The 25,776-nt window shown below is 33.7% G+C and overlaps 1 protein-coding gene and 1 long non-coding RNA gene across 4 annotated transcripts; both read left to right on the forward strand.

The window, feature by feature from the left end:
• The first annotated feature begins 330 nt into the window (after nucleotides 1-330).
• Nucleotides 331-6,641, forward strand: LOC110653944 (zinc finger protein CONSTANS-LIKE 9). 2 transcript variants are annotated; one of them, XM_021809768.2, is made up of 6 exons: nucleotides 331-556; nucleotides 1,331-2,024; nucleotides 3,018-3,245; nucleotides 4,676-4,980; nucleotides 5,734-5,865; nucleotides 6,026-6,641. In XM_021809768.2, exons 2-5 carry the CDS (start codon nucleotides 1,443-1,445, stop codon nucleotides 5,861-5,863), a joined length of 1,245 nt encoding a protein of 414 aa, XP_021665460.2. In that variant the 5' UTR covers nucleotides 331-556; nucleotides 1,331-1,442; the 3' UTR covers nucleotides 5,864-5,865; nucleotides 6,026-6,641. The 2 variants fall into 2 exon arrangements, with proteins under 2 accessions (XP_021665460.2, XP_021665452.2); XM_021809760.2 differs by having other exon boundaries at nucleotides 332-556; nucleotides 5,734-6,641.
• A 4,495-nt stretch (nucleotides 6,642-11,136) lies between these two features.
• LOC131169487 (uncharacterized) lies at nucleotides 11,137-19,822 on the forward strand. 2 transcript variants are annotated; one of them, XR_009140427.1, is made up of 4 exons: nucleotides 11,137-11,343; nucleotides 12,797-12,860; nucleotides 13,723-13,791; nucleotides 19,759-19,822. It is a non-coding gene; the product is annotated as an uncharacterized LOC131169487 (long non-coding RNA). The 2 variants fall into 2 exon arrangements; XR_009140426.1 differs by lacking the exon at nucleotides 19,759-19,822 and having other exon boundaries at nucleotides 13,723-14,014.
• Nucleotides 19,823-25,776: the final 5,954 nt, after the last annotated feature.

Raw genomic sequence — 25,776 nt, forward strand, 5'->3', positions numbered from 1 at the left:
ATTTTTATGTGTGTTCATAAATTATAATTTAAAAAAAAAGATTTTATTTAATAATAATTAATCGAAGAAATGTCAAGTGTCCACGCAAGACAAAAGAGTACACAAAAAGCACGAATTATTTAAAAAGTAATAATAAATTAATGAACACTTTTAAAGATTTGACAACAACAAAAGCATATAATAAAATAAAATGAAAAAAAAAAGGTTGTTTTTATAAGAAAAAGAAAAAGCCTAACTTTTCCTTTCCCTAATGAAAAAGAGAAAGTGGGACCCACAACTTCTTCCCTTGCACTTTTTTATCAGCTTATGTCATATTTTTGCTTTCTTTTACACACACACAGGCCCACCCATTATCTATCCATCTCTTCCTATTTCGTTCTCTTTTTTTCTCCAATTTTTTTTTTAATTTTATTTTATGCATTAGATAGAAGAGGAAACTCTCAGAGACTGATTTCACAGATAGCTTTCTCTGTTCTATGATTTCTTTCTTCTTCTTCTCCTTGTAAATCTTATACTATAATTGAAACCACTTTTGCAGATCTTGTTTCTTCATATGGTAATTTTCTTTAATTCTTCTCTGTACCTGTTTCTTTTTTTTTTGTTTATTTTTAAAGAATTTTTCTTAGTTCTGCATGTGGAGAAAGTAAGCTATGGATCCTTGGTGGAGTTTGTTTATTAGTGAATTTTGATCATTTTTTTTTTGTTGCCTATTTATTATTTTATAGCTCCTTAATTTTTTTGATATGGTTGCTGTTTCTGGATCCTTGTAGGTTCTTATGTTTGTTTGTGATTTAGGGTTCTAATTTCATGAGTTTTTCTTTTTCTTTTCCTTCTTTCTCTGGGGTTGGTTAAGGGTTTTTTTTTTCCTCATTTCTTTTATTGGATATGATGGGTTTGTTCATACTCCTACATCAAATGATTTTTTTTTTTTTAAATCTGTTCAACAATATCGTATCTTAGAATTCCTGTTGTGTTATGTTATACTGTGATGTTGATTTTCCTAGGGAATTTCCTTTCTTTTATAACAGAAATAAACAAAGCTGCACTTATGGAAAGAGTGCTTTTATTTTAAGCAAAAATTCCCTTAAATAGTTTATTTTCTAGTTTTTCTCATTATCTGTTTGTTCTGTGGAGTTTCTCTTCTCTTCTCTTTTTCTGGTTTTTCTTACAGTGTAGGGGAGAAAAAGTAAAATAAATTTAGCTCACAAGCGTAGTATAGATTCTGGAGAGTTCCTGATTCCTGTTATCTCATTGAACTGCAAATCTATGTTTGTTATTGTTATATTTGTGGCAAAAGCACTAAATTGTATTCTTGTGGCAATCTTTGAAGCTTGTAAAAGCCCTCAGTGGAATTGTGCTGCATCAAAGAAGCTGATTTTCCTTGGCTGACATCTGATTTTGGTTTGGATTTAAACAGTCTAGAGAGAAATCTAAGTTGGAACATGGGTTACATTTGTGATTTTTGTGGGGATCAGAGGTCCATGGTCTACTGCAGGTCGGATGCTGCATGTTTATGTTTGTCGTGTGATCGAAATGTGCACTCAGCTAATGCTTTGTCCAAAAGGCATTCACGAACCCTCGTATGTGAAAGATGCAGTGCACAACCCGCATTAATTAGATGTGCTGAAGAGAGGATCTCTCTTTGTCAAAATTGTGATTGGATGGTTCATGGCACCTCTTCCTCAATTACCAACCATAAAAGGCAAACCATCAATTGTTACACTGGCTGTCCATCAGCTTCTGAACTTTCTTCATTATGGTCGTTTATTTTGGACTTCCCTTCTGTTGGTGAAGCTACTTGTGAGCAGGAGTTGGGATTGATGAGCATCGTTGAAAATAGCTCTAGTAGGGCTTGGGGTCCTGAGAACACAACTAACCAAAATGCATCCGGTACTGTTACTGTTGATGAGGCAGATATAGCTAAATCAGGTGTTTATGGTGGAACTTCTTCAGTGCCTGAATTAATCTCTATGCCAAACAATCCAGAGCAGCCAGTGGGATCTGTAAATGCGCCTTTGCTAAAGGTATATTGTGCTTTGGAGTATTAGCGTTGAAGGTGTAATTGTCTTTTTTTTTTTTTTTTGTAGGAATTCTCACGTATCCAGCATTTTGATTTATTGACAGTCTTTATCAGTAAAGTGATTCAAATTTCGGGTTTGCAGGGGAATCTATTTCTTTTATCAAATATCTTTACCCTTTAGATCTCTAGCTATGAAGTGACACTGTAGTAGTTGTAAAACTTTGAAGTTCCTTGTAAGACAATCGTCTTTACCATAACAAATTGTTCGTTTGCACTCTTCAAAAAGTCGGGGCTTTTAAATTTCTCAAAATTTGGCTTTTACTTTCTTTTTTTAACCCTTCATTTGCTGAGAAAATTGATACATGTTTGGGAGGTCTTCTGCCCCTTGGGAATTTATTTATTTTTCATTCAACATTTCTACTGTGTTTCTTTGGTTATAGAAATTCATAAAGGTTTCTTTTGTTTTTGGAACTAATCTGTCATGCTATGCGCATGATAATTGCGGCAATGATAGTAGTTGATTATAAATACTGTTTACAATGTGATGCCTGCAATTTCTAGTTGTTTCTCTGGTTATGGTTTATCAACCAGAGACTTTAATCCATCCAATATCAGATGGAACAGCTTAATTGCTCAGCTAAATTTTGCAAAACCCAGTCAACTGAAGCTTTACTAGTTTGGGAAAAAATGACTTCATTTTTGGTGATGGAGCTTAAACTGAACATTGCAAGAGATACTTTTTTCTTTTTCCTTTTTCCTTTCTCAGTGAAGAGCATATCAGTGGAGTCCACTTCTTATTTTCTCTTAGTTTTTAAGGACTTCGAACTTTGAGCTTTAGGACTTCATTCTTGTCAAAGTTCTGCAAAATTGAATCTTGTCAGCAAATTAAAATATTTGATTAAAATGTTGAAGCATTTTCTTCAATTCTATATGTATACTTGTAATTTATGCTATATTTCTTAAGGACCTTTGCAAACTTCACATTATTAAAATGCAGTTATGCTGTCCTGGAACTAAAGGTCCCGCACTTTGTAAAGATGATGATCTTTACAAGGACTTCAATATGGATGAAGTGGATTTGAATCTTGAAAACTATGAAGAACTCTTTGGTGTTACCCTCAATAATTCAGAAGAGCTTTTTGAGAATGGTGGAATTGAGAGCTTGTTTGGGTCAAAGGACATGTCCGCAGCCGATTCCAACTGTCAGGGTGCAGTGGCTGCTGAGGTTCTCTCTTCTTGTCCTATGTTTATGCTGCTCATGCATCTTAATTGGCATGGCCCTTTCATTTGTTTAGCTTCTTGTGTCTCATTCTGTGGTTCAAATGGTATGTATGTTTCATCCCCCTTGATCTGTTCAAAAATAATTCGGCTTCATTTTTTGTTGACAATTGATAGAAGAGAGTAGTTCCAACGGAAGTGTGTGATATTTTTCCATATCCCAATTGTGTCTAGAAAATTATTAAAACAAGTTCGCAAAGGCTTAATAAATACCCAAATACATGTGCAATTGTGTGTGTGTGTGTGTGTGTTAAGTAAGGAAGGGGGTTTTACAGAATTTCAACTAAGTCAAATGAATTTACTAAATGAAATATGTGGAAAACTTTAGCACTTTTACAATTATATCCTTTTCTTATTTTATCAATTCAGATAACAAACTTTAATTAGCGTTCCAACCACGTTTTTAGTTATTACTTTATCCAAAATTACCATTAAGTTGTCAATATTGAAACTAAGCAGGACTGATCAACTCATTGTTTTGAGAACAAGGTGATGTGACATGAACTTCACTACCCAAAGCATATGCGGCTATTAAATTAGATGAAACACTGTTACATAAGATTTCTATTGGCAAATTATGTATGCTCTAGGGAGGTGAAATACATTCTTAATATGCTTCTCAATATCGTGTAGTTCGCACACATCTCGTGCTTAAAGTCCACATTAACAAATTAAGGACAATTTTGAACAGTTAACAAAGGATACAACTATAAGACTATGAACCTAATTGATCAACTTAATAGAATTGGATTTAATTGTAAAAAAAGGTGCTAAGTTCATATTGTCAATATGTGGATGCACCTGTGCAGAAAGTGTTTTCCATTTACTTTGATGCAACCTTAGTTACTGACTAGACTGACTTAAGAACAGCATTGTAGTAATCTTCTTTAAGTTTCTTTTCTTTCATGGTCATTGAATGCAGATATTGCATCCTGTTAATTATATATGGTGTTAGATTGTGGCTTTAGGAATGGGCATTACGTTTTTCTCACAAGTCAGAACATCTAATATGAAACTCTCTTTTTATATGCTCGTACATGCACCTTTTTTTTTTTTGTTCTCTTTCATCATAAAAGATACTGTTGGCAATATTTGTTAATACGGTTAATTTTGGTTATGTATATGCAGTTCAAGTGCCATCTGAGACTTTGAGCATTAATATTTTGGATTTTTAACATACATTTGATTTGTATTTCTTAAAAGAAACCATTAGCCAAGCTAACTCACAAACACAATTTTTTCCCTTATTTATTTGTATGATAATTTGATAGTTAATTCTATTCAAGATCTGTTTGTCTTACAGTTGCCTTTGGGACATTGGTAGCAATAGGCATTTATGAGTTCATACTTAAAATGCTTATGGTTAGATTTCTCCAGGGATCGTCGGTTGGACTGGTTAATGCAATGCAGCCAGCATGCAGCAATGCAGCATCTGCTGATTCCATGATGAGTACTAAAACAGAACCAATCCTTTGTTTTACAACAAGGCAAGGGCATTCAAGCCTCTCATTTTCTGGCCTTACTGGAGAGAGCAGTGTTGGAGATTATCAAGATTGTGGAGCTTCTTCAATGCTTTTCATGGGAGAACCTCCATGGTGTCCCCCATGCCCGGAGAGTTCATGCCCATCATCTAACCGAAGTAATGCTGTAATGCGATACAAGGAAAAGAAGAAGACACGCATGTAAGTATACTACCTACACAATAATATCAGAACTCTGTTTAGGATATTCATTCTCACAATCTTCACTTGGAATTACTAAATTGGCCACTTTGTATAGTAATCCTTAAAATGTCATCTAATTTGTTTGTTGTATATATATGTATGTTTTACGTGCATTTAAGAAGTTGAGAGTTTCATGTTTTGTCTTCTCTTTATTTACATATTCTAACATTTCATGTTTCAGTTAATGAAATTTTTTACATGACTGTAAAATTCAGTCTGACGAATATCTTATAACTTGCAAGAACTAGATAATTTAAGTGCTCGAGTGATGATAAGCATGTCTGTGTCTTTTACTTAAAGTGTTTGTAATTCATGTGTAAAGACACATTTGTGCATCTGATTTCTCTGATAATATGGTTGTTTTTTCTTGAAGCTCCTGTTTTGGCTTCAGACTTAAGTGAAGGCTTTAATCTCTGAACCATCTTTGAAGGTGTCTAATCACTAATGTTTGGGGAAAAAATTATTCAGAAAAAACACAGTAATATAGATAGTGCATGTATATCTGTTCACCTCTTTTTATTATCTACAGAAACATTTTCAAACTCTGGACTGTAACTAAAATGGATGTTTTTGGCTGTATTTCAAACTCTGGATTGTAACTAAAATGGATGTTTTTAGCTGTAACTCTTGTTTAATTTTCAGTTTCCTATAGATATTGTTCTGCCACTCAAACGACATGAATATTTCATGGCATGGCTAATTCTGTTACAGGTTTGAGAAGAAAGTGAGGTATGCCTCCCGCAAAGCAAGGGCTGATGTAAGAAGACGCGTGAAGGGGCGATTTGTCAAAGCTGGTGATGCTTATGATTATGACCCACTGAACCAAACCAGAAGCTGCTGAGAGTACAATTTTTATACATGTTTTTAGAAAGAAAAACGAAAAAAGAAAAAGGAAAGAAACCGAGGCTTATTTTGAGAGAATCAATTTTTATTACCTGAACGCTGGCTGACATTGATGCATGATTTTCCTTGTGCAATGACAAGCTGTATGATTGTATCACAGGGATCTAGGTCATCATGAGAAGAAAAAGGTGATGTAAAAGAGCTGGTTTCTGGTGCTTCGCCAATAAAGTTCGGATGCACAAGTTTCCATCAACATCAAGGAAAACTGTTTTCCACATCATCCAACAAGGCCACATGGATTGCCTCGCTGTTAAAACTACGACCTCTGATTTCCTTTCCACTTCCGCGAACAACTTGTTCTGTCCAGTTCTTCACTAGGAAAGGAAAAATATTTAATTATGCAACCATAGAAATCTCACTGCTCATAATGTCGACTATTACTCTCCTAGCTTCTTGCCCTGGTCATTTGTATAAAAGGCGGCTCCCACGGCATGGTGGGTGACTGCACTCTCAGTTGCATGACGAACCAAAGATCTTGCAGTTGTAAATCTTTATTCCCTTTCCTTTTGTTTTCCATTGGATATGTCTAGTACAGAATCTATATATTAGATGAGGGTACATCTGGCCCAAACAGTTGGTAAGATCAGACAGAAAAACTTGGAGTTGTAAATTTTCCCTTTCTTTTTCTGTGGACACATAGAACAGGATGATCATGTATGCTGGTAATAGGGTAGTTTCTACTGATAAAATACAAGTATTTTATGTGTTATAGGTTATTTATTCATGCAAATGAATGTGCAGAAACTTTTTCAAAGACAGGAATTATTACTTAACGTGTTGTCTTACATGTATATGAAGGAAAATTGTCCTATGAATCATGTCAAGTTTATGTTGCATGTATATTATCCACTCGAATCTTTTGTTTGGTTTGGTATTTACGAGGCTGTTCAAATTTCAAGTATATTTCATGTCCACAAGTTTCGAGTCTCCTAAGTATGGTAATTATTCTAGAATCCGATTCGACTTGGTCTTATGCTCGATCAATTTTTTCTAATCTCACTCTGACTTCGATATTGTGCGGGAATGCGGATGGGAAGTTCTGAATTCATATATCCCTTCTCACACGATAATGTATTATTATTATTATTATTATTATTATTATTATTATTTATTAAAAAATAATTTATTTTTATAAATTTTTATATTTAAATATTATAATTTTAAATATATATATATATGTGCATTATTAAAGTAATGTTAATTTTAAACTTATAATTATTTTCAATAAATAAATTTATATTATATAATAACAAATTAAACACGAGGGTAGCGATCCCGCCACCAATTTGCCCATTATCTGTTCCCCTTTGTATGGATCTTTTCACATGTTTCAAATTGGCTTCGGATTCATCGTTGTGCTGCTTGCTGATTATTCCTGACTAGGTTTCCCACAACACAAGGATATGCTTGTCACTGTTTACAAATCCTAATAAAAACCAGAATAATATAGGAATATTCTAAGCAGAAAGAACTTTAGTCGACTTTTATTTTATCTAATAGTAATCTAGATTTTTTTTTTTTTTTGCTTTATCTCTTTTTATCATCCACTTTCTTGATGTGAAATATAATTCTCCTTTTCCTTATTTTCTCTGTTTTGTCATTTTTATCCATTGAGTAAATCACTAAAAGCCCAATTGTTATTATTTTAGACCTAATTTTTTTTTTTAAATTTTAGAATTAATAATTTACAGATTGTTTGGCTTAAATATTTACTTTTAATTTTTAACTTAAAATATATTTTTTAATTAATAAATTAATTTAAAAATAAATAAATAATTATTTAATAAAACTACTTAAATTAACTTTTAAATAGTTTAAGTGTTTGATTAAAAAATACTTGAAAAGTACTTAATTTATCAAAATGACCAAAAAGTATTAGATTCTCTTTCATGTAAGCACTGAAAGGAGAAGCAAAGCTAGAATGCCAATTTCACTCAATCGAAGAGTATCCATTTTGTTTTGAGAATATCCAATGCCAAAGTCACTAATCCAATTCCTAAAATGGACTGTGTAATTGTAGGGCAAAAGGGGGGGGGGGGGGGGGGGGGTTGGGTGGTGTTTGCGTGAGGCAAAATATCATCCATTAGAATTATATAAAATGCACCAGATAATGTCCAGGAAAGATGGTGGAGTCACAATGGTCTCACTTAAGTACCACCTCCTTAGATAGCATTTCCTAGACATGCATTTCATACAATCCTAATAGAATCAAACCACTGGTAAGTACCGCCTTCCCATAACACTACCACGATACTAAGGATTTATGCCACGAAGGCATAGATAGACAAGAGTCGCCACCCGGGTAATAACCAGGACATATGTAGTGTTTCTTCCAAGGATCATGGATGGCAAATTACTCCTTGCAGAGCGTTCACAACCGTCATTATCATAACTCAATGTCTAGGTTCGGGATAGTAGGTACGTAAGGGGAAGGTGTTAGGCACCCCTTACGCTTGGTCTAACCTCGTTGATTCGAGTGCCAGTCCTCTACTAATGTTTCTAGAAGTCTTATTTATTATTTCTTTATTAAACTTTATTCTGAAAAATGCAATTCTAATCCTACACACGCAAGTAATTCACAAAAGGGTTGTTGTTTACACACAATTTTCATATACAAGTAATTCCTAACTATGGGGTTGCTAATTATTTAAATGATATTTACCAGATGACTAAAATTAATTTATTATTGAGAATTTAATTTACAAACAAATTCAATTTCAAATAACCCTACATTTCTATTTAACCTAATTAATTAATTTTCACCAAGTTACCCTAAGGATAATTAAACTAAGTTAATTATGTACATATGTAATTTATTCTAATATCACATAAGGCCCAAACAATCACAACCTAATAAAGATTTCTAATATGCAAATTTATTTTACCATTACCAAGTATTAAATTAAATTTATTTTACATGCCAATGTTAGTTTAATTTACAAACAAGATTAATTTTAATTTACAAAATATTTATTTAAATTAATTACATGCAAAAGTCAGTTAAATTAAAAACAAAGTTAATTTTAATTTACCAAATAAAAATTTTATTATTACTACGATTTCATGCCAATAGTTATTCGAGGAGTTTAGAGTTACTTACCTGTTGTTAAATGCAGTTGCCATTGGGGCAAGCTACCCTTAAAAAACGATTTTCTCTTCTAGTATGGCAATGACATCCCTGGCTTACTCCTGTTTAGCTCCACATAAGCTCCACGCAAATGCCCTCTTTGGTACTTACCTTAGGGCTGCTTACCAATTTTGTTTGTAATAAAAATTAAAGAAACTAAAGAAAATATTAATAATAGTTTACATTGGATTCTAACTCTAGTCTCCTAAAGGGTTAAGATTCCTAATTAGTTACAACTACCTAATAGTCTAAGTCTTCTAACATGATCCAAACACTTCATAACACTTCTTGAATTAAAATAACACAGAAAAATAGATCAAATATCAATTAAAATCCAAGAAAATATAAGAACATCCATAAATATACATTTTCTAAATTCTGGCAGATTAACGGTAGCAAGAAATCTGATTTTTTAAAAATAGTTAGACATACCTAAAAATCATAAAAAAAATTACAGACTACAGCCTACATATCATACAAGATCATAAAATTTATAAATCAAATAAAACCCTAGCCGAATAGTCTACATAAATCGTAATTTTTCTAAGTAACATAATCGTACTACTTTTTTGTAAAATTCATAACTCATTAACCACAACAGATATGAATGCAAAACAAATTGGAAAAGATTCATAAGATTCTGAAAATAATTTTAGACACTAGATTTACACAAAAATATTAAGAAACAAGGGAGATATGAGCTCCATAAGTTGGGCATCCTGCAAATCGGATTTTACAGGAATCCTAACTTCAAATAGCTATAACTTATAAAATATTAAAGCTTTTTTAGTGATTCTTGAGCCTAAAATTAATAGAATTTTGTGTAGAATATGAATATAATTTTTACAAATTTTTTTACAGATTCAGAAAATAACGAAAAATAATAAAAATATGAGGGACATAAAACTAAACATGTGCAGAGTTGTGTATCCCCTCAAATTAAATATGATTACATGATCTATATGAACATATAAAATAAATTAAAAACAAGGAATATAGAATTAAACATTACATAATATAGATCTTGAAAAGAAAATAAAAGAACTAACCTTTAAGAAATATCGCTAGAAAAAAAAGAACTAAAAGAACTTTGACTATTCCTCCCTTTAGTTTTTTTTTTTTTTTTTTTTTTTATCTTCTTCTCCACCTTTTTTTTCTCTTTTTCCTCCTCTTTTTTTTTATTTTTTTTTATCAGTGAGGTATTTATAGGGTTTTGGGAGAGAGGTGTGATAGGGTTTGGAGTCCTAGGGTGATAAAGTTCAGATAACTTAAACAACTAGGATTGCAGAATTTGGGTGAGACTGAGATATGAATGAGGAGTTTCAACCAATAGGAAGAGAGGGGAAGGGGAAGGCACCAATAGAAAGTGAGGAAGAGGTGTGGTAGGGTTTGATGTAACACCCCCATTTGCATAGCCTGGTAGATTTCACTGTTACGGTGACCGGTGTCGGCCCAGACAATTAAGAGGATTAGAGCCACACTTAAGTCAATTAGAGAAGCTATAAACACAAATAATTAGTAACGTTCAATTAGTTGAGTATAAATAAGAAAAACAGAATAGAAGAAGTTAAACGAGCCGAGAGTCACAGCGATGAGTGACCTCCTCGGGAATGATTGCGAAGTCATTTTAAACTCAAATTTCGAACCGTAAAATATGACGCCGCGGTCCTTAGGACCCTTATGGACACAGTGGAAAAGAGAAAATCAAGAAAAAGAACTGTTAAGTCAGTCAAATAATTAGGTCAGGGAGCCGGAAGAAATATTGGATTATTTGCAAACCGGGATGAACCGGCGAGGGGCAATTTGGTCAATTGACCCCGAGAGCTGACTCCTGACCTAACTGTCAAATAAAATCAGAGAAAAGAAAATTTCGAAATCGAGAATTAAATTAAAGAACTAATAGAAAAAAATAAATAGAAAAAAAAAGAAAAGAAAGAAGTTAAAAAAGTCAAAGGTGATGACATCATGAATGATGTCATAAAAGATTAATTAAATTATTTTATTAATTTGGAAATTTTGGTCTTCAAAAAGGGATAAAAACATAAAAGAAAAGAAAAAAAAATCATTCTTCTTCTTCAAAAACGTGTATCTCTCCTCTCTCTCTCTTTTCTCCTTAGTTTTCTCCATAACCATGAAATTCAAGCTTTCAAAGCTTGAATCAACCCCATAAATTCCCCAAAAATTCTACTAAATTATGATTAAGCTTTGGTTGGGCTACTAGAAGAGGAGATTGAAGAAGCAAGAAAGAAGAAAAAAGAGAAGAAAATTAGTGATTGGAAAATCAAACAAAGGTTAGTATATAAATTTGAATTCTTTTACTAAATTTCTATGTTCTTAGTTTAATTAACTTAGAAAGTAACTTAAAATGAAACAAAAATAATTGTGAGGGATCAAAGCTGAATTTAGGCTAGCTAGGGTTTGATGTGTGTGCATGAATTTGATGGACTTTAAGGTGTATATGAGCTTGATAGAGTTAAAGAAGCATGTATATAGGCATTGAATTGGTTAAATGAAACAATTAAGTGAGATTAGGGTTAGGAGGCTAGGGTTTGTGAACCAAATTTTGGAGAAATGCTTAAATGATGACTTTGGTCTATTATGAGATGAAAAATGGTCAATAATGACCAAAAGAGATGTGTGGGAATTGTTGGAATGAAAACCAAATTCGTAGGTCAAATGGTCATGCTGCTGGCAGCTTGACCAAACCTACTTTGAAGGATCAAAACGGGAATTTTACAAGCCCAATTGATATGCCACCAATTGGGGATGAAAATAGATATAAAAGGGCACAATTTTCATTAAGGAACCATGCCCAAAAACTGACCAAAACTGGGTAAACCAATTGACCAAAATGAAATGAGAGCAGGCTGCCACTGCACCAAACTGACCAAATGAACAGTAACTGTTCATTTGGTCATAACTCGAGTTAGGAAGGTCAAAATGACCTGAAATTTTACCAGCAATTAGATATGATATAGATCTAAAACTTTCGTGAAGAACACCAACCCAAATTATGCCATTAACCCATTCAAATCATTGAACAAAGTTGAGTTACTGTACCTGTGATTCTGCAGAATTGCCATTGAGCAGTAATGTTTGAAGGGCTATAACTCTCTCTAGGAAACTCAGATTTAGGTGATTCTTGAACCGATGGAAACCTAAGACATAGTAGAACATTTCATATGAAGAAAGTTAGACTAAATTATGAACTTAACTTGATCAAATTACTGAACAAAATTGGACCAAAAATCTGCCAGAACCAAAATACTAGTATGAACAGTGCACGTGAACAGTAATTGTATTTTGGCCGTAACTTGAGCTACAAAACTCCGATTGGGGTGATCCAAAAATGAGAATACACTTAAGACAATAAGGAACATTTTCTATGAAGAAGTTTTGCCAAATTCCAACAGTAGATTGACCAATGGAACAGTGTAACTTCAGAGCACCAAAACCGAAAATTGGCAATTTTGCCAAAATGACTTAAGCTTAGAGAAAATGACCAAAACCAACAAGTTTAATGACCAAAATGTGGTATGTGGGTGAAGTTGGAGTTCCCATACCTATTAAGCCTTAGAAAGTCAACTATTTGACTTGAATAGTGCAGTGAATAGTAACCCGAAACACAAAAATTTCAAGAACGTCGAAATTAGCACGTTAGAGCTAGGTAAAAGTGAAGTTAAATTTATTTTTGGATTTATGTTAAATTATGGTACTGAAACACTATAAAATTGTGTGTTTCAGTGGAAAAGAATACCGGGACAGAACCCGAGGAGTCGAGTCAAGGCCAACAGGCGACTCGCTTGAGGTTTGTGCACAACTAACTCTTTTGTTATTTTTCAATTCCAAATTGATTTGAAATAAATTTATTGTATGATTTATGATTTTTGTTGTGTTGAGAATTTTAACTTATTGAATGAAATTGTATAATTTGAATACAAATTTTCTTATGCATTTAAGGAATTATTGCATTATTTTGAGGATTGTAAATTTTAAGTTTGATGTGTTGCCAACCTTGAGCATGAGTTTACAATGATTAAAAATGTTGATTTGTAAATGCTTTGTAAATAGAAATTGTTTTGAATATGATTTGAAACCATAGTTGACATGACAAAATATGTTGTGAATTCTCATTAGTTTGTCTAGTGAGATAACTCCTCCACTTGATGGGGCGAGTTTCTTCCTCTCTGGCTTGCCAGTTGGGGAATGATGTGAATGAGTACTCATATATACTAGCTAGTCTTTGTTTCTCCCTTTTAGCCTCGGTTATTGGGAGTATGTGAAATGTCGTGGTGTACAACACGACATCTATTCGAATTTTGGGTCATGGGTTTGACTGTGTATTGTTGGCAACGCCCTTTAAATTATGCATGATTTGATAAATTGTGATTGAAATAAATAATTTGTCAATGATTCAAAATTTTTTGCATTGTCTCGGAATTTAAAAGAAATGTAAATAAATAGTTACTATTTGATCAAAATGTTATTCGAATGAATAATTTGCATGAATGAAAATGTTAATTTCTGAAGGTCATGGATTTTGAAGAATTTAGAAATTTTAAAATTCTATTTGTTATGAATTGTCAAGCATAAATTGTATTAAGTTTTAAATTGTTAGTTTGTGTACCACTGAGTTCACTACTCAGCGATAGCTTGTTATGCTGTCGCAGATATAGAGACTAGAGGAGCAGCAGATTGAGCTGCTGAGGACAGGGGAGCTACCTGCTAGAAGTTATCGGGTATAATTTTATACCCTGACTGTAAATATTCATTTTGATGTATGTATTGCACGTAATTGTATTGACATGTAAAATCGGTCTTGAGCAGCTTGTATAAAGTTTGTATAAAGTTGTAATAAATTTTAGTTTGGATTTTCTTAATGTAAATTTCTTGTAATGATGTATCTAAATTGTTTTGTTTCTAAGGAAATATGAATGATATTGATTGACAGTATTTTGAGAATTATTGAACTTGTGAATTTGAGAAATTGGTTGAGATTGAGTATGAATTTGAAACAGTGGTTAGAAAATTATTGGAAGTGCTTTTATTTCAGGTATTTGAAGAACTGGTTTCTCAAAATACAGAGGGAACTCTATCAAAATTTTTATAAAATTTACGTAAAAACAAAATGGACCAAAAATATTAACTAGATTTACTTTTAATCATATGTTTTAAATACCTATTGGAAAATGCTCACCACTTATCAAAAATAAGAAAATTGTTTTAAAATCCCTTGTAGGGTACTTAATGAGTTATCGGTAGGTGAAGTTCGGTAGTTCATTAGGTATTCTACGGGATCATGCTATACCTTACAGAGGGGTAAGGTGTGACATGTTTTAGTGGTATCAGAGCAAGTTTTTGAAGTACATTTTAAATTGTGAATTTGTGTCTTTCCTTGTTAAGTACAATTGCTCAATGTCCATAATTATTACATACCGTGCATTACATCATGAATATGAACTAACGGGGAGAAATCTCCTTGTGTTGGGTGTACAGGAAATTGAAAAAAAAAAAATCCTGTGAATAGATATGGACAAGAGGGATAAAATTGTAGAGCAGTTTGATACAGCTAACGTACAAAGAGAGACCCCAGTTTCACAGAGCGTTGGGGGTCCAACTGCACCAATCCCTCCTATACAAATTACTGCTCAAACGGCCCAGTAGATGGCCATGTTCTTTCAGCAAATGGCTGATAATCTGTCAGCCCAGGCCCAAGTACAAACCCAACCCCCTCAAGAGCAGAATGAAAAAGAGAAAAGTGGGAAACTCATCGGTCAAAGTTCGAGTAGTAATTTGGGAAAGAGAAAAGATTTTGAGGGACCCCGAGCTCTCAAGTATGACAGAGGCAGATCTTCAGGGCGGAAGCAATCAAGAACCATTCGTCAAAGAACCAGAAGTTCCTACCCTACCCGTTTCTGTGATGTTTGTGGGAAATTACACGGAGGTATATGCCATAGGGTCACTGGAGCCTGCTTTAATTGTGGTGGAATTGGACATTTCGCCCGAGATTGTACTAGCGCATGTCGAGTTATGCCACATACTACACCAAAGGAATCAGTCCAAGGTTCTGATTTTAGAGGCTCATTAATAGTCAGTAGGGGCAGAGGCAGAAGTAGAGACAACACTTCGGGTAATCATCGTACAATGGACCAACCCGAGCAGAGGAATACACTAAAAAGAGGGAACGCCGTGCATCGAGGGGAAGAAGCAGAGACTTCAAATGTAGTTGCCGGTATGTTCTTAACTTGTGAAAGGAATAATTATGCACTATTTGATTCCGGCTCTACTTATTTATATGCTAATGCTAAAACTATATGTTCTACTGCTATTCCCTTGCATGGAGATAAATTTTAATGTGTTAGTAATTAGTCTTTTAGGATAGGAATTGCGATAATAAGCCTGATTGGAATTAATTTTGGAAAAGTTTCTAGTGAGAGACATCTCCTAGACTATGATAAATTATAAAGTTAATTAGTATGCCTAATTAGGTAAGGCAAGAGGACCTAAAAGTAAGTTGTAGTAATATATCTGCCCTAGATGGAAGTAAAGGTATTACTGTTGATAGATGTCAGTAAGTACCATAATCAAAATAAGTTTAAGATATTAGTGGATTTGAAAGAAATAAGACATAGGGAAGTTTGATTTATTGGGATGTATCGTAGTAACTATGCAATATACTTGATGTTTGTGCTGTAAGCTGCAGATTTCAGTATTGACTTGCGATTTATTGTGTAGAGCTACGTACTACCCAATAGTACATAAGAATAGGAATAGTTATAAATGATTTTCGCTCTGGTACAAATATACCAGAATAGAGTTCTATTACTAGGACTAAGTTTAAAAATCATAATTCGGGATTTAAAACTCTACAATTAGAATATCAAAATATCATGGTTGCAAGGTAGTGAGAGTTAAAGACTCCGTTACCCTAGCACGAATTACGATACATCAAAAATTGTTATGGGACTAGAGATTTTAGCATGGTAAAAATTTAAAAATAACACCTATAGGGCTAAGTCATCCAGTCTCCGATATGGGATTTATAGTTGTTCTGGTATTGCAATGGATCTTTTGCTTAAAGTTTAGTAAGGAACAATACTCTATTTGTGTAACGGTAAGACACAAAATATCATTTTGTTTCCCTAGAAGAGACAGGATGCTATGGATGACAATTATAACTTATAAAACAGTTAAGAAATGATATTCTACTGATAACAGTAATTCGATAGGAACTAGTTGGTCAGGTATTCTTTAGGAAGAGCACAATTTTATTGTGCGGATTATAAGGATTAGATTAGAATTCAAGTGGAACTTTTGAATAGCATGGGAAATAGGAGAGTCCGGTAGACTTCCTTTTTAAGATTAAAGAATTATTTATGGTTAAAAAGTAAAAAGTAATGATCACAGACCAGCGGAAAATAAGCTATAGAATATTGATAGATAAAAGAATTGTGGAAGTAAAAATCAGAATAGTTAGTGCGAATGTAATAAAGAAACATTATAAATATTAGTTAAAGTGTTGACTAGAATAGTCAGAGGACCAAATCAAGTAATATTGAAGTATAGTGGATTTATTAGGGACAATAAGAGGTACTAAATTACGACTCGACAGCCAAGTTAAGGAAGAAGATAAGATTGAGGAATAAAATAATTAAAGTTAAGTTGTGGAATGAAAAGAAACAAATAGAACATTAAAAAATGAGAAAAACACTAGATGAGAATTTGCCACCAGGGCAAACAACTTACTTAAGACGCATAATGATATCTCAAACTATTTTATCAAGAAGGAAATAAGTTAAACAAAAGCAAACAAGATAGTGCAAAATGACACATAGGCCTTGGTTATAAATGGAGATAGTAAAATAATAGTTATGGACCTATGGCCAAGAAAGAGATAAGCAGTTTATAGATGACCAACAAGGTCATTTAAGAAAAAAGACTATAAAGGAAAATAATTGTTAAAACAACAACAAGAAAAGACTAAAATATTCTAAATTAAACTAAAGGTTGCATGAAATGATCAAGAGATTTGATAAGGAAAGAGTAAAACTAAGTTCTCCCCCATAGGATCATACGAGGTCCTAGAAAGAGTGGATCCACTAGCACACATATTTGCTCACCTCTAAAATTGAAATGAAATTGAATCTAACTTATGACAGAAGCTCATAAGAAACTTGGCATACGAGGTAAGCAATCGATGAGTAAATAGTGTTGGTTAAAGTGCTACAGACCATTATTCCGATTATGAAGCTACGCAGAAATGTGAGAAAAATACAAGAAAACAATATGTATGACTATTTGAGGACAGATAGTGAACACAATTTCAAGGACGAAATTATTTTAAGGGGGGGAGAATTGTAACACCCCCATTTGCATAGCCTGGTAGATTTCACTGTTCCGGTGACCGGTGTCGGCCCGGACAATTAAGAGGATTAGAACCACACTTAAGTCAATTAGAGAAGCTATAAACACAAATAATTAGTAATGTTCAATTAGTTGAATATAAATAAGAAAAACAGAACAGAAGAAGTTAAACGAGCCGAGAGTCACAGTGATGAGTGACCTCCTCGGGAATGACTGCGAAGTCATTTTAAACTCAAATTTCGAACCATAAAATGTGACGCCGCGGTCCTTAGGACCCTTATGGACACAGTGGAAAAGAGAAAATCAAGAAAAAGAACTGTTAAGTCAGTCAAATAATTAGGTCAGGGAGCCGGAAGAAATATTGGATTATTTACAAACCGGGATGAACCGGCAAGGGGCAATTTGGTCAATTGACCCCGAGAGCTGACTCCTGACCTAACTGTCAAATAAAATCAGAGAAAAGAAAATTTCGGAATCGAGAATTAAATTAAAGAACTAATAGAAAAAAATAAATAGAAAAAAAAAAAGAAAAGAAAGAAGTTAGAAAAGTCAAAGGTGATGACATCATGAATGATGTCATAAAAGATTAATTAAATTATTTTATTAATTTGGGAATTTTGGTCTTCAAAAAGGGATAAAAACATAAAAGAAAAGAAAAAAAAATCATTCTTCTTCTTCAAAAACGTGTATCTCTCCTCTCTCTCTCTTTTCTCCTTAGTTTTCTCCATAACCATGAAATTCAAGCTTTCAAAGCTTGAATCAACCCCATAAATTCCCCAAAAATTCTACTAAATTATGATTAAGCTTTGGTTGGGCTACTAGAAGAGGAGATTGAAGAAGCAAGAAAGAAGAAAAAAGAGAAGAAAATTAGTGATTGGAAAATCAAACAAAGGTTAGTATATAAATTTGAATTCTTTTACTAAATTTCTATGTTCTTAGTTTAATTAACTTAGAAAGTAACTTAAAATGAAACAAAAATAATTGTGAGGGATCAAAGCTGAATTTAGGCTAGCTAGGGTTTGATGTGTGTGCATGAATTTGATGGACTTTAAGGTGTATATGAGCTTGATAGAGTTAAAGAAGCATGTATATAGGCATTGAATTGGTTAAATGAAACAATTAAGTGAGATTAGGGTTAGGAGGCTAGGGTTTGTGAACCAAATTTTGGAGAAATGCTTAAATGATGACTTTGGTCTATTATGAGATGAAAAATGGTCAATAATGACCAAAAGAGGTGTGGGAATTGTTGGAATGAAAACCAAATTCGTAGGTCAAATGGTCATCATCTGGCTTTTGACCAAACCTACTTTGAAGGATCAAAACGGGAATTTTACAAGCCCAATTGATATGCCACCAATTGGGGATGAAAATAGACATAAAAGGGCACAATTTTCATTAAGGAACCATGCCCAAAAACTGACCAAAACTGGGTGAACCAATTGACCAAAGTGAAATGAGAGCAGGCTGCCACTGTACCAAACTGACCAAATGAACAGTAACTGTTCATTTGGTCATAACTCGAGTTAGGAAGGTCAAAATGACCTGAAATTTTACCAGCAATTAGATATGATATAGATCTAAAACTTTCATGAAGAACACCAACCCAAATTATGCCATTAACCCATTCAAATCATTGAACAAAGTTGAGTTACTGTACCTGTGATTCTGCAGAATTGCCATTGAGCAGTAATGTTTGAAGGGCTATAACTCTCTCTAGGAAACTCAGATTTAGGTGATTCTTGAACCGATGGAAACCTAAGACATAGTAGAACATTTCATATGAAGAAAGTTAGACCAAATTATGAACTTAACTTGATCAAATTACTGAACAAATTTGGACCAAAAATCTGCCAGAACCAAAATACTAGTATGAACAGTGCACGTGAACAGTAATTGTATTTTGGCCGTAACTTGAGCTACAAAACTCCGATTGGGGTGATCCAAAAATGAGAATACACTTAAGACAATAAGAAACATTTTCTATGAAGGAAGTTTTGCCAAATTCTAACAGTAGATTGACCAATGGAATAGTGTAACTTCAGAGCACCAAAACCGAAAATTGGCAATTGTGCCAAAATGACTTAAGCTTGGAGAAAATGACCAAAACCAACAAGTTTAATGACCAAAATGTGGTATGTGGGTGAAGTTGGAGTTCCCATACCTATTAAGCCTTAGAAAGTCAACTATTTGACTTGAATAGTGCAGTGAATAGTAACCCGAAACACAAAAATTTCAAGAACGTCGAAATTAGCACGTTAGAGCTGGGTAAAAGTGAAGTTAAATTTATTTTTGGATTTATGTTAAATTATGGTACTGAAACACTATAAAATTGTGTGTTTCAGTGGAAAAGAATACCGGGACAGAACCCGAGGAGTTGAGTCAAGGCCAACAGGCGACTCGCTTGAGGTTTGTGCACAACTAACTCTTTTGTTATTTTTCAATTCCAAATTGATTTGAAATAAATTTATTGTATGATTTATGATTTTTGTTGTGTTGAGAATTTTAACTTATTGAATGAAATTGTATAATTTGAATACAAATTTTCTTATGCATTTAAGGAATTATTGCATTGTTTTGAGGATTGTAAATTTTAAGTTTGATGTGTTGCCAACCTTGAGCATGAATTTACGATGATTAAAAATGTTGATTTGTAAATGCTTTGTAAAAAGAAATTGTTTTGAATATGATTTGAAACCACAGTTGACATGACAAAATATGTTGTGAATTCTCATTAGCTTGTCTAGTGAGATAACTCCTCCACTTGATGGGGCGAGTTTCTTCCTCTCTGGCTTCCAGTTGGGGAATGATATGAATGAGTACTCATATATACTAGCTAGTCTTTGTTTCTCCCTTTTAGCCTCTGTTATTGGGAGTATGTGAAATGTCGTGGTGTACAACACGGCATCCATTCGAATTTTGGGTCATGGGTTCGACTGTGTGTATTGTTGGCAACGCCCTTTAAATTATGCATGATTTGATAAATTGTGATTGAAATAAATAATTTGTCAATGATTCAAAAATTTTTGCATTGTCTCGGAATTTAAAAGAAATGTAAATAAATAGTTACTATTTGATCAAAATGTTATTCGAATGAATAATTTGCATGAATGAAAATGTTGATTTCTGAAGGTCATGGATTTTGAAGAATTTAGAAATTTTAAAATTCTATTTGTTATGAATTGTTAAGCATAAATTGTATTAAGTTTTAAATTGTTAGTTTGTGTACCACTGAGTTCACTACTTAGCGATAGCTTGTTATGCTGTCGCAGATATAGAGACTAGAAGAGCAGCAGATTGAGCTGCTGAGGACAGGGGAGCTACCTGCTAGAAGTTATCGGGTATAATTTTATACCCTGACTGTAAATATTCATTTTGATGTATGTATTGCACGTAATTGTATGGACATGTAAAATCGGTCTTGAGCAGCTTGTATAAAGTTTGTATAAAGTTGTAATAAATTTCAGTTTGGATTTTCTTAATGTAAATTTCTTGTAATGATGTATCTAAATTGTTTTGTTTCTAAGGAAATATGAATGATATTGATTGACAGTATTTTGAGAATTATTGAACTTATGAATTTGAGAAATTGGTTGAGATTGAGTATGAATTTGAAGCAGTGGTTAGAAAATTATTGGAAGTGCTTTTATTTCAAGTATTTGAAGAACTGGTTTCTCAAAATACAGAGGGAACTCTGTCAAAATTTTTATAAAATTTACGTAAAAACAAAATGGACCAAAAATATTAACTAGATTTACTTTTAATCATATGTTTTAAATACCTATTGAAAAATGCTCACCACTTATCAAAAATAAGAAAATTATTTTAAAATCCCTTGTAGGGTACTTAATGAGTTATCGGTAGGTAAAGTTCGATAGTTCATTAGGTATTCTACGGGATCATGTTATACCTTACAGAGGGGTAAGGTGTGACATTTGAAGTCTTAGTGTGATAAGGTTCAGATAACTTAAACAACTGGGATTGAGGAATTTGGGTGAGACTGGGATATGGGTGAGGTGTTCCAACCAATAGGAAGAGAGGGAAAGGGGTGGCACCAATAGAGAGTGAGGAAGAGAGTGTGGCCAATGGGGGAGAGAGAGTTTGTATAGGAGAGAGATAGAGAAAAAAATATTTTTTTATTTTAATTTTCAAAAAATAAATTAAAGGGGTACTATTTAAAATTTCTAACTAGGCTTTCTTAGGCCCATGGCGCCCAATTAAACTCAATTAGGTCCATTTAAGAACTACGCATATCAAATTTAAAGAAAACAAAATTTTATTTAAATTAAATTAATTTTCCAAAAAGCGTATTATTATTATTATTTTTTTCAAGATCATGCCACGAAATTAATAATTCAGTTTCATGCCTTCAATTATATCTTACAGTCATACAATTTTTCATCATCGAGTTTCTCACGACCTCAATGCACATACTCATCACAAAATAAGGGTTTACAGTTTGCCTCCCACTTCGGCGAAAGTTGAAATCAATGCGAAAGTATTGCTCAAGTTTCGTCAAAGTGAAACTCAATCTTTTAATAACTATGAAACATTGGCTATAAGGATCGAGTACATCTTGCTCGGTCGACATACTCTATGTTATGAGACTAGCTATGGTCTCATAACCGTGATAGTTGTGTCACGTGAAAATTGAGTGCATCTTGCTCTGTCGATACACTCTGCATTATGAGACTAGCTACGGTCTCATAACAATGATAACTTTGTCATGTGAAAATCGAATGCATCTTGCTTTGTCGATACACTCTGCATCATAAAACTAGCTGCGGTCTCATGATAATGGCAACTCTGTGATTTGAAAAGTTGTGGATTTGTATTTAGGATCTCGATCCTAAACTGCCTACGTATCCCCCTCGCTATCCTGAGGAAGAATCAAACCCACTCGTAGTTCGACACTTGAAACTGTGGTGATGCATGTTCTTCTATATCTTAAACACCTACAGGTGACATGTTGATGCGTGTTCTTCTACGCCTTACACAACTATGCCATATACTCTAAACAATGTCTAAGGACTTACTAAAAAACATCTGTCATGAAATGTTGTGGGTTCGTATTTAGGACCGCAGTCCTAAACTACCTACGTATCCCCCTCGCTATCCTGAGGAAGAATCAGACCCCCTCATAGTTTGACACTTGAAACTGTGGTGATGCATGTTCTTCTATGCCTTACACACCTATAGGTGACATGTTGATCCATGTTCTTCTATGCCGTACACAACTATGTCGTGTACCCTAAACAACGTCTAAGGACTTACAAAAAAATATCTATTTTATAATTTGAAAAAATTGAGATAACTGGGTCTTAAAACTCTTTTTGTGATTTTTGTGCTTCTTGTATGTTGCTTCCTATTATGGGCATGCTAATTTTGCTAGAGATTCTAAAAAAACTTAGTCCTCTGGGGACCTCTTTTTGCAAAAATATAACCTCAAAATTTTTGAGAAGAGCTGTTCACCAAAAAAGGCTTCCTTAAGGTCATAATACAATTTCCCTCTGATTTTTCTTTTTCTTCTTTCCCTTATGGTTTCTGCCTTGACTCATTTCTCTTCCATGAACTCCATTATCTATGCCCTAACTTTTGCCTGAAATGCCCTTTTGGGTTTTCATCTCAGCGGGCTTGCTCTAACTTTTGCCTAAGCAGCCTTTTTGGGTTTTCCACCTAGCAAGCTCCTTTTTTTTCCTCTTTTTTTTTTTTTTTTTTTTTGAAATTGGATAATTGCCAAGGCATTCATATCAAACACCTATTCTGTCATGCTCACAAAACAGTAGGTTAAATCAAAACAATGCAGTTTAATTACTTAATCATTTGATGTATCTCTCAAGACACAAACATTCGCGATCATAATTAAATAAAATCCATTCCTAGGTAATGCAATAAAAACTTCTTTATTTATTTAGGTACACCATTACTCCCTCTTACATTTAGTTTTGCTAAATTTCTAACCTTCCAAAGTTAAAAATAAGCTTTATAACCTGTCGAATGGCCTTTTTAGGTTTTCCATCCAGATTTTCTCTCATCTCTCCTTTCGCCTAGATCACCTTTTATAGGTTTTCGATCTAGCATTTTTTTCTTTTCTTTTTTTTTATTTGACCCTTACTTTTGCCTAGACTGCCTTTTGCAGGTTTTCAACCTAGCGGGCCTGTTTCACACAAAGTACTATTTGAGTCTGTCTAAATTGACTAGTTCTTGAAGTTCATTCCCACCAGGTCTGATATTCTTATGGTAGCGAGATCTTTTTGACTATGTATGGACCATCCTAGCTTGGGTTAAACTTCCTTCTTAAATCAAAACGGATGGGCCGAGCTTGTTTCAAAACCATGTCTTCCTCTTTAATCTTTCTTGGCTTCACTTTCTTATTAAAGGCCCTAGTTATCTTCCTCTGATAAGCCTGCATATGATACAAGGCTCATATTCTCTTTTCATCAATCAAAGCTAGTTCTTCATATCTCTTATAGGTCCACTCATTTTCTAGGATCTTAGCTTCTAGCATTACTGTTAAGGATTTGACCTCTTGCTTAATGGATAGCACTACTTTAGTCCCATATACTAAAGAGAATGGGGTTGCCCTCGAGGATGTCCTTGTAGTACTACAATAACCTTAAAGAATATAAATGAGTTTTTTCAGGTCAATCCTTATATGTTTCGAACATTTTTTTTTCCAACTAGAACCTTTCCATTCATATGGGGACCACACATTCCTACATGTACTTTTTTCATTATTTGCTCAGCCTATTTTTCTATCATACATAAGAGTTTGTAGAATTGCCCCCCAGCTACAGTAAGTTGAGTGGCTAATCTATGAATTGTTGCTCTATCTATTTTGTAAGCTTATTGTGAGTATACTCTCACTTCCAGAGACCTCCTTATGTTTTCATATCATTTTCCTTCTCCCTCTAGGTCCACATGTGCTATTACTAATCCTTCATAGCACAAAATTTTACTCCTCATTAGGATAACTAGCTAAGTTAACTTTTGATCACTATTTTCCTATGGGGATACTAGTGTGGCTTTGTAATCGGCCATCTGATTTTAAGCTCTAGGCATGTGCTTCTTAGTACTTTGTTAATAAGGCTATAAATTTATACCTTTCTTCTTGGGTTAAATCTTCAGCTAACTTAATGTCTTTAGGATTATTTGGTGTACTCAAATTAATAGGGATCGATTTTGATGCATTAATAGAAACTGATTCCGAATGATTATGAATGCCATGCATTTGCCTATTAGAATAAACATCAAATAAGTAAGCAAAAGGACTAGTCATATTAGTAATTTTTGCCTCAAAATCTTCATCGAGTACATTAGAAATGGAAACATCGGTATCACTACTGTGAGCATTACAAAAGACAAACTCAAACTTAGGAGTGTAACTTTAGGTTCTTGGCTTCCTTGCAGTCTTCAGATCAATGGTGCTTGTCGCAAGGTTTTTTGCGGTCACTTGGATGAAAGCTCTTCACTGAAGTGGGAAAGAGTGAGGAGTCGCCGCTTTAATTTTGAGAGAAATTAAAGAAAACCATTCGTGAAAATAAATTTAAAAGAAACCACTTTGAAAACAAAGATTCTAGGTTCGGGGTCCATATACGGGCGGGGAAGGTGTTAGGCACCCCGCCTCGTCCCTTAGTGAAGGTAAACAGATTTAATGTTATGCTCTTTTATAAATTAAAAGGGGTAATTAGGGGGTTGGGATAGTGATAATGTTAATCCTTTGTGCAAAATAAAGAAATGTTTGATATTTCACTTATCTTGGGTTGCCCAGGAACACAAGTTCGTGAGATGGCCCTTTAGTGAATAAGTGTTTGAGTGAATTTGTCTTGTGTATTGAGGTCATGTCATTTAGTTTGAATTTTGTTAAGAGAGCTCAGATAGGGAACTTCTCCCAATCTCTAGATATATTTTATTAAGAATTTTGAGTGGGAGATTTCGGATAAGAACTCTCCTCCAATCTCCCTGTTTTAATTTAAGCGAGAATCAAGTAAGAACTCTCCCCCGATCTCTTAGGGTGTTTGGTTTAAAATTTGATGAAGGATCTCGGATAAGAACTCTCCTCCGATCTCCGCATTTTTATTTGAATGAGGATCAGGTAAGAACTCTCCCCCAGCCTCTTAAAGTATTTGGTTTAAGGTTTTAATGAAGGATCTCGGATAAGAACTCTCCTCCGATCTTCGCATTTTGTTTGAATAAGGATCGGGTAAGAACTCTCTCCCGACCTCTTAAAGTATTTGGTTTAAGGTTTTAATGAAAGATCTCGGATAAGAACTCTTCTCCGATCTCTGCGTTTTGTTTGAATGAGGATCAGGTAAGAACTCTCCCCTGACCTCTTAAAGTATTTGGTTTAAGGATCTCGGATA

The sequence above is a fragment of the Hevea brasiliensis genome, chromosome 10 (assembly GCF_030052815.1).
Source record: "Hevea brasiliensis isolate MT/VB/25A 57/8 chromosome 10, ASM3005281v1, whole genome shotgun sequence".
In the NCBI taxonomy this organism is placed as follows: domain Eukaryota; kingdom Viridiplantae; phylum Streptophyta; class Magnoliopsida; order Malpighiales; family Euphorbiaceae; genus Hevea; species Hevea brasiliensis.

Bases quoted from the DNA above. Each gene is read 5' to 3' on its own strand.
- LOC110653944 (XM_021809768.2), top strand. From the start codon at position 1,443: ATGGGTTACATTTGTGATTTTTGTGGGGATCAGAGGTCCATGGTCTAC. The intron at 2,025-3,017 runs GTATATTGTGCT...ATTAAAATGCAG, and splicing joins TAAATGCGCCTTTGCTAAAG to TTATGCTGTCCTGGAACTAA. The intron at 4,981-5,733 runs GTAAGTATACTA...ATTCTGTTACAG, and splicing joins GAAAAGAAGAAGACACGCAT to GTTTGAGAAGAAAGTGAGGT.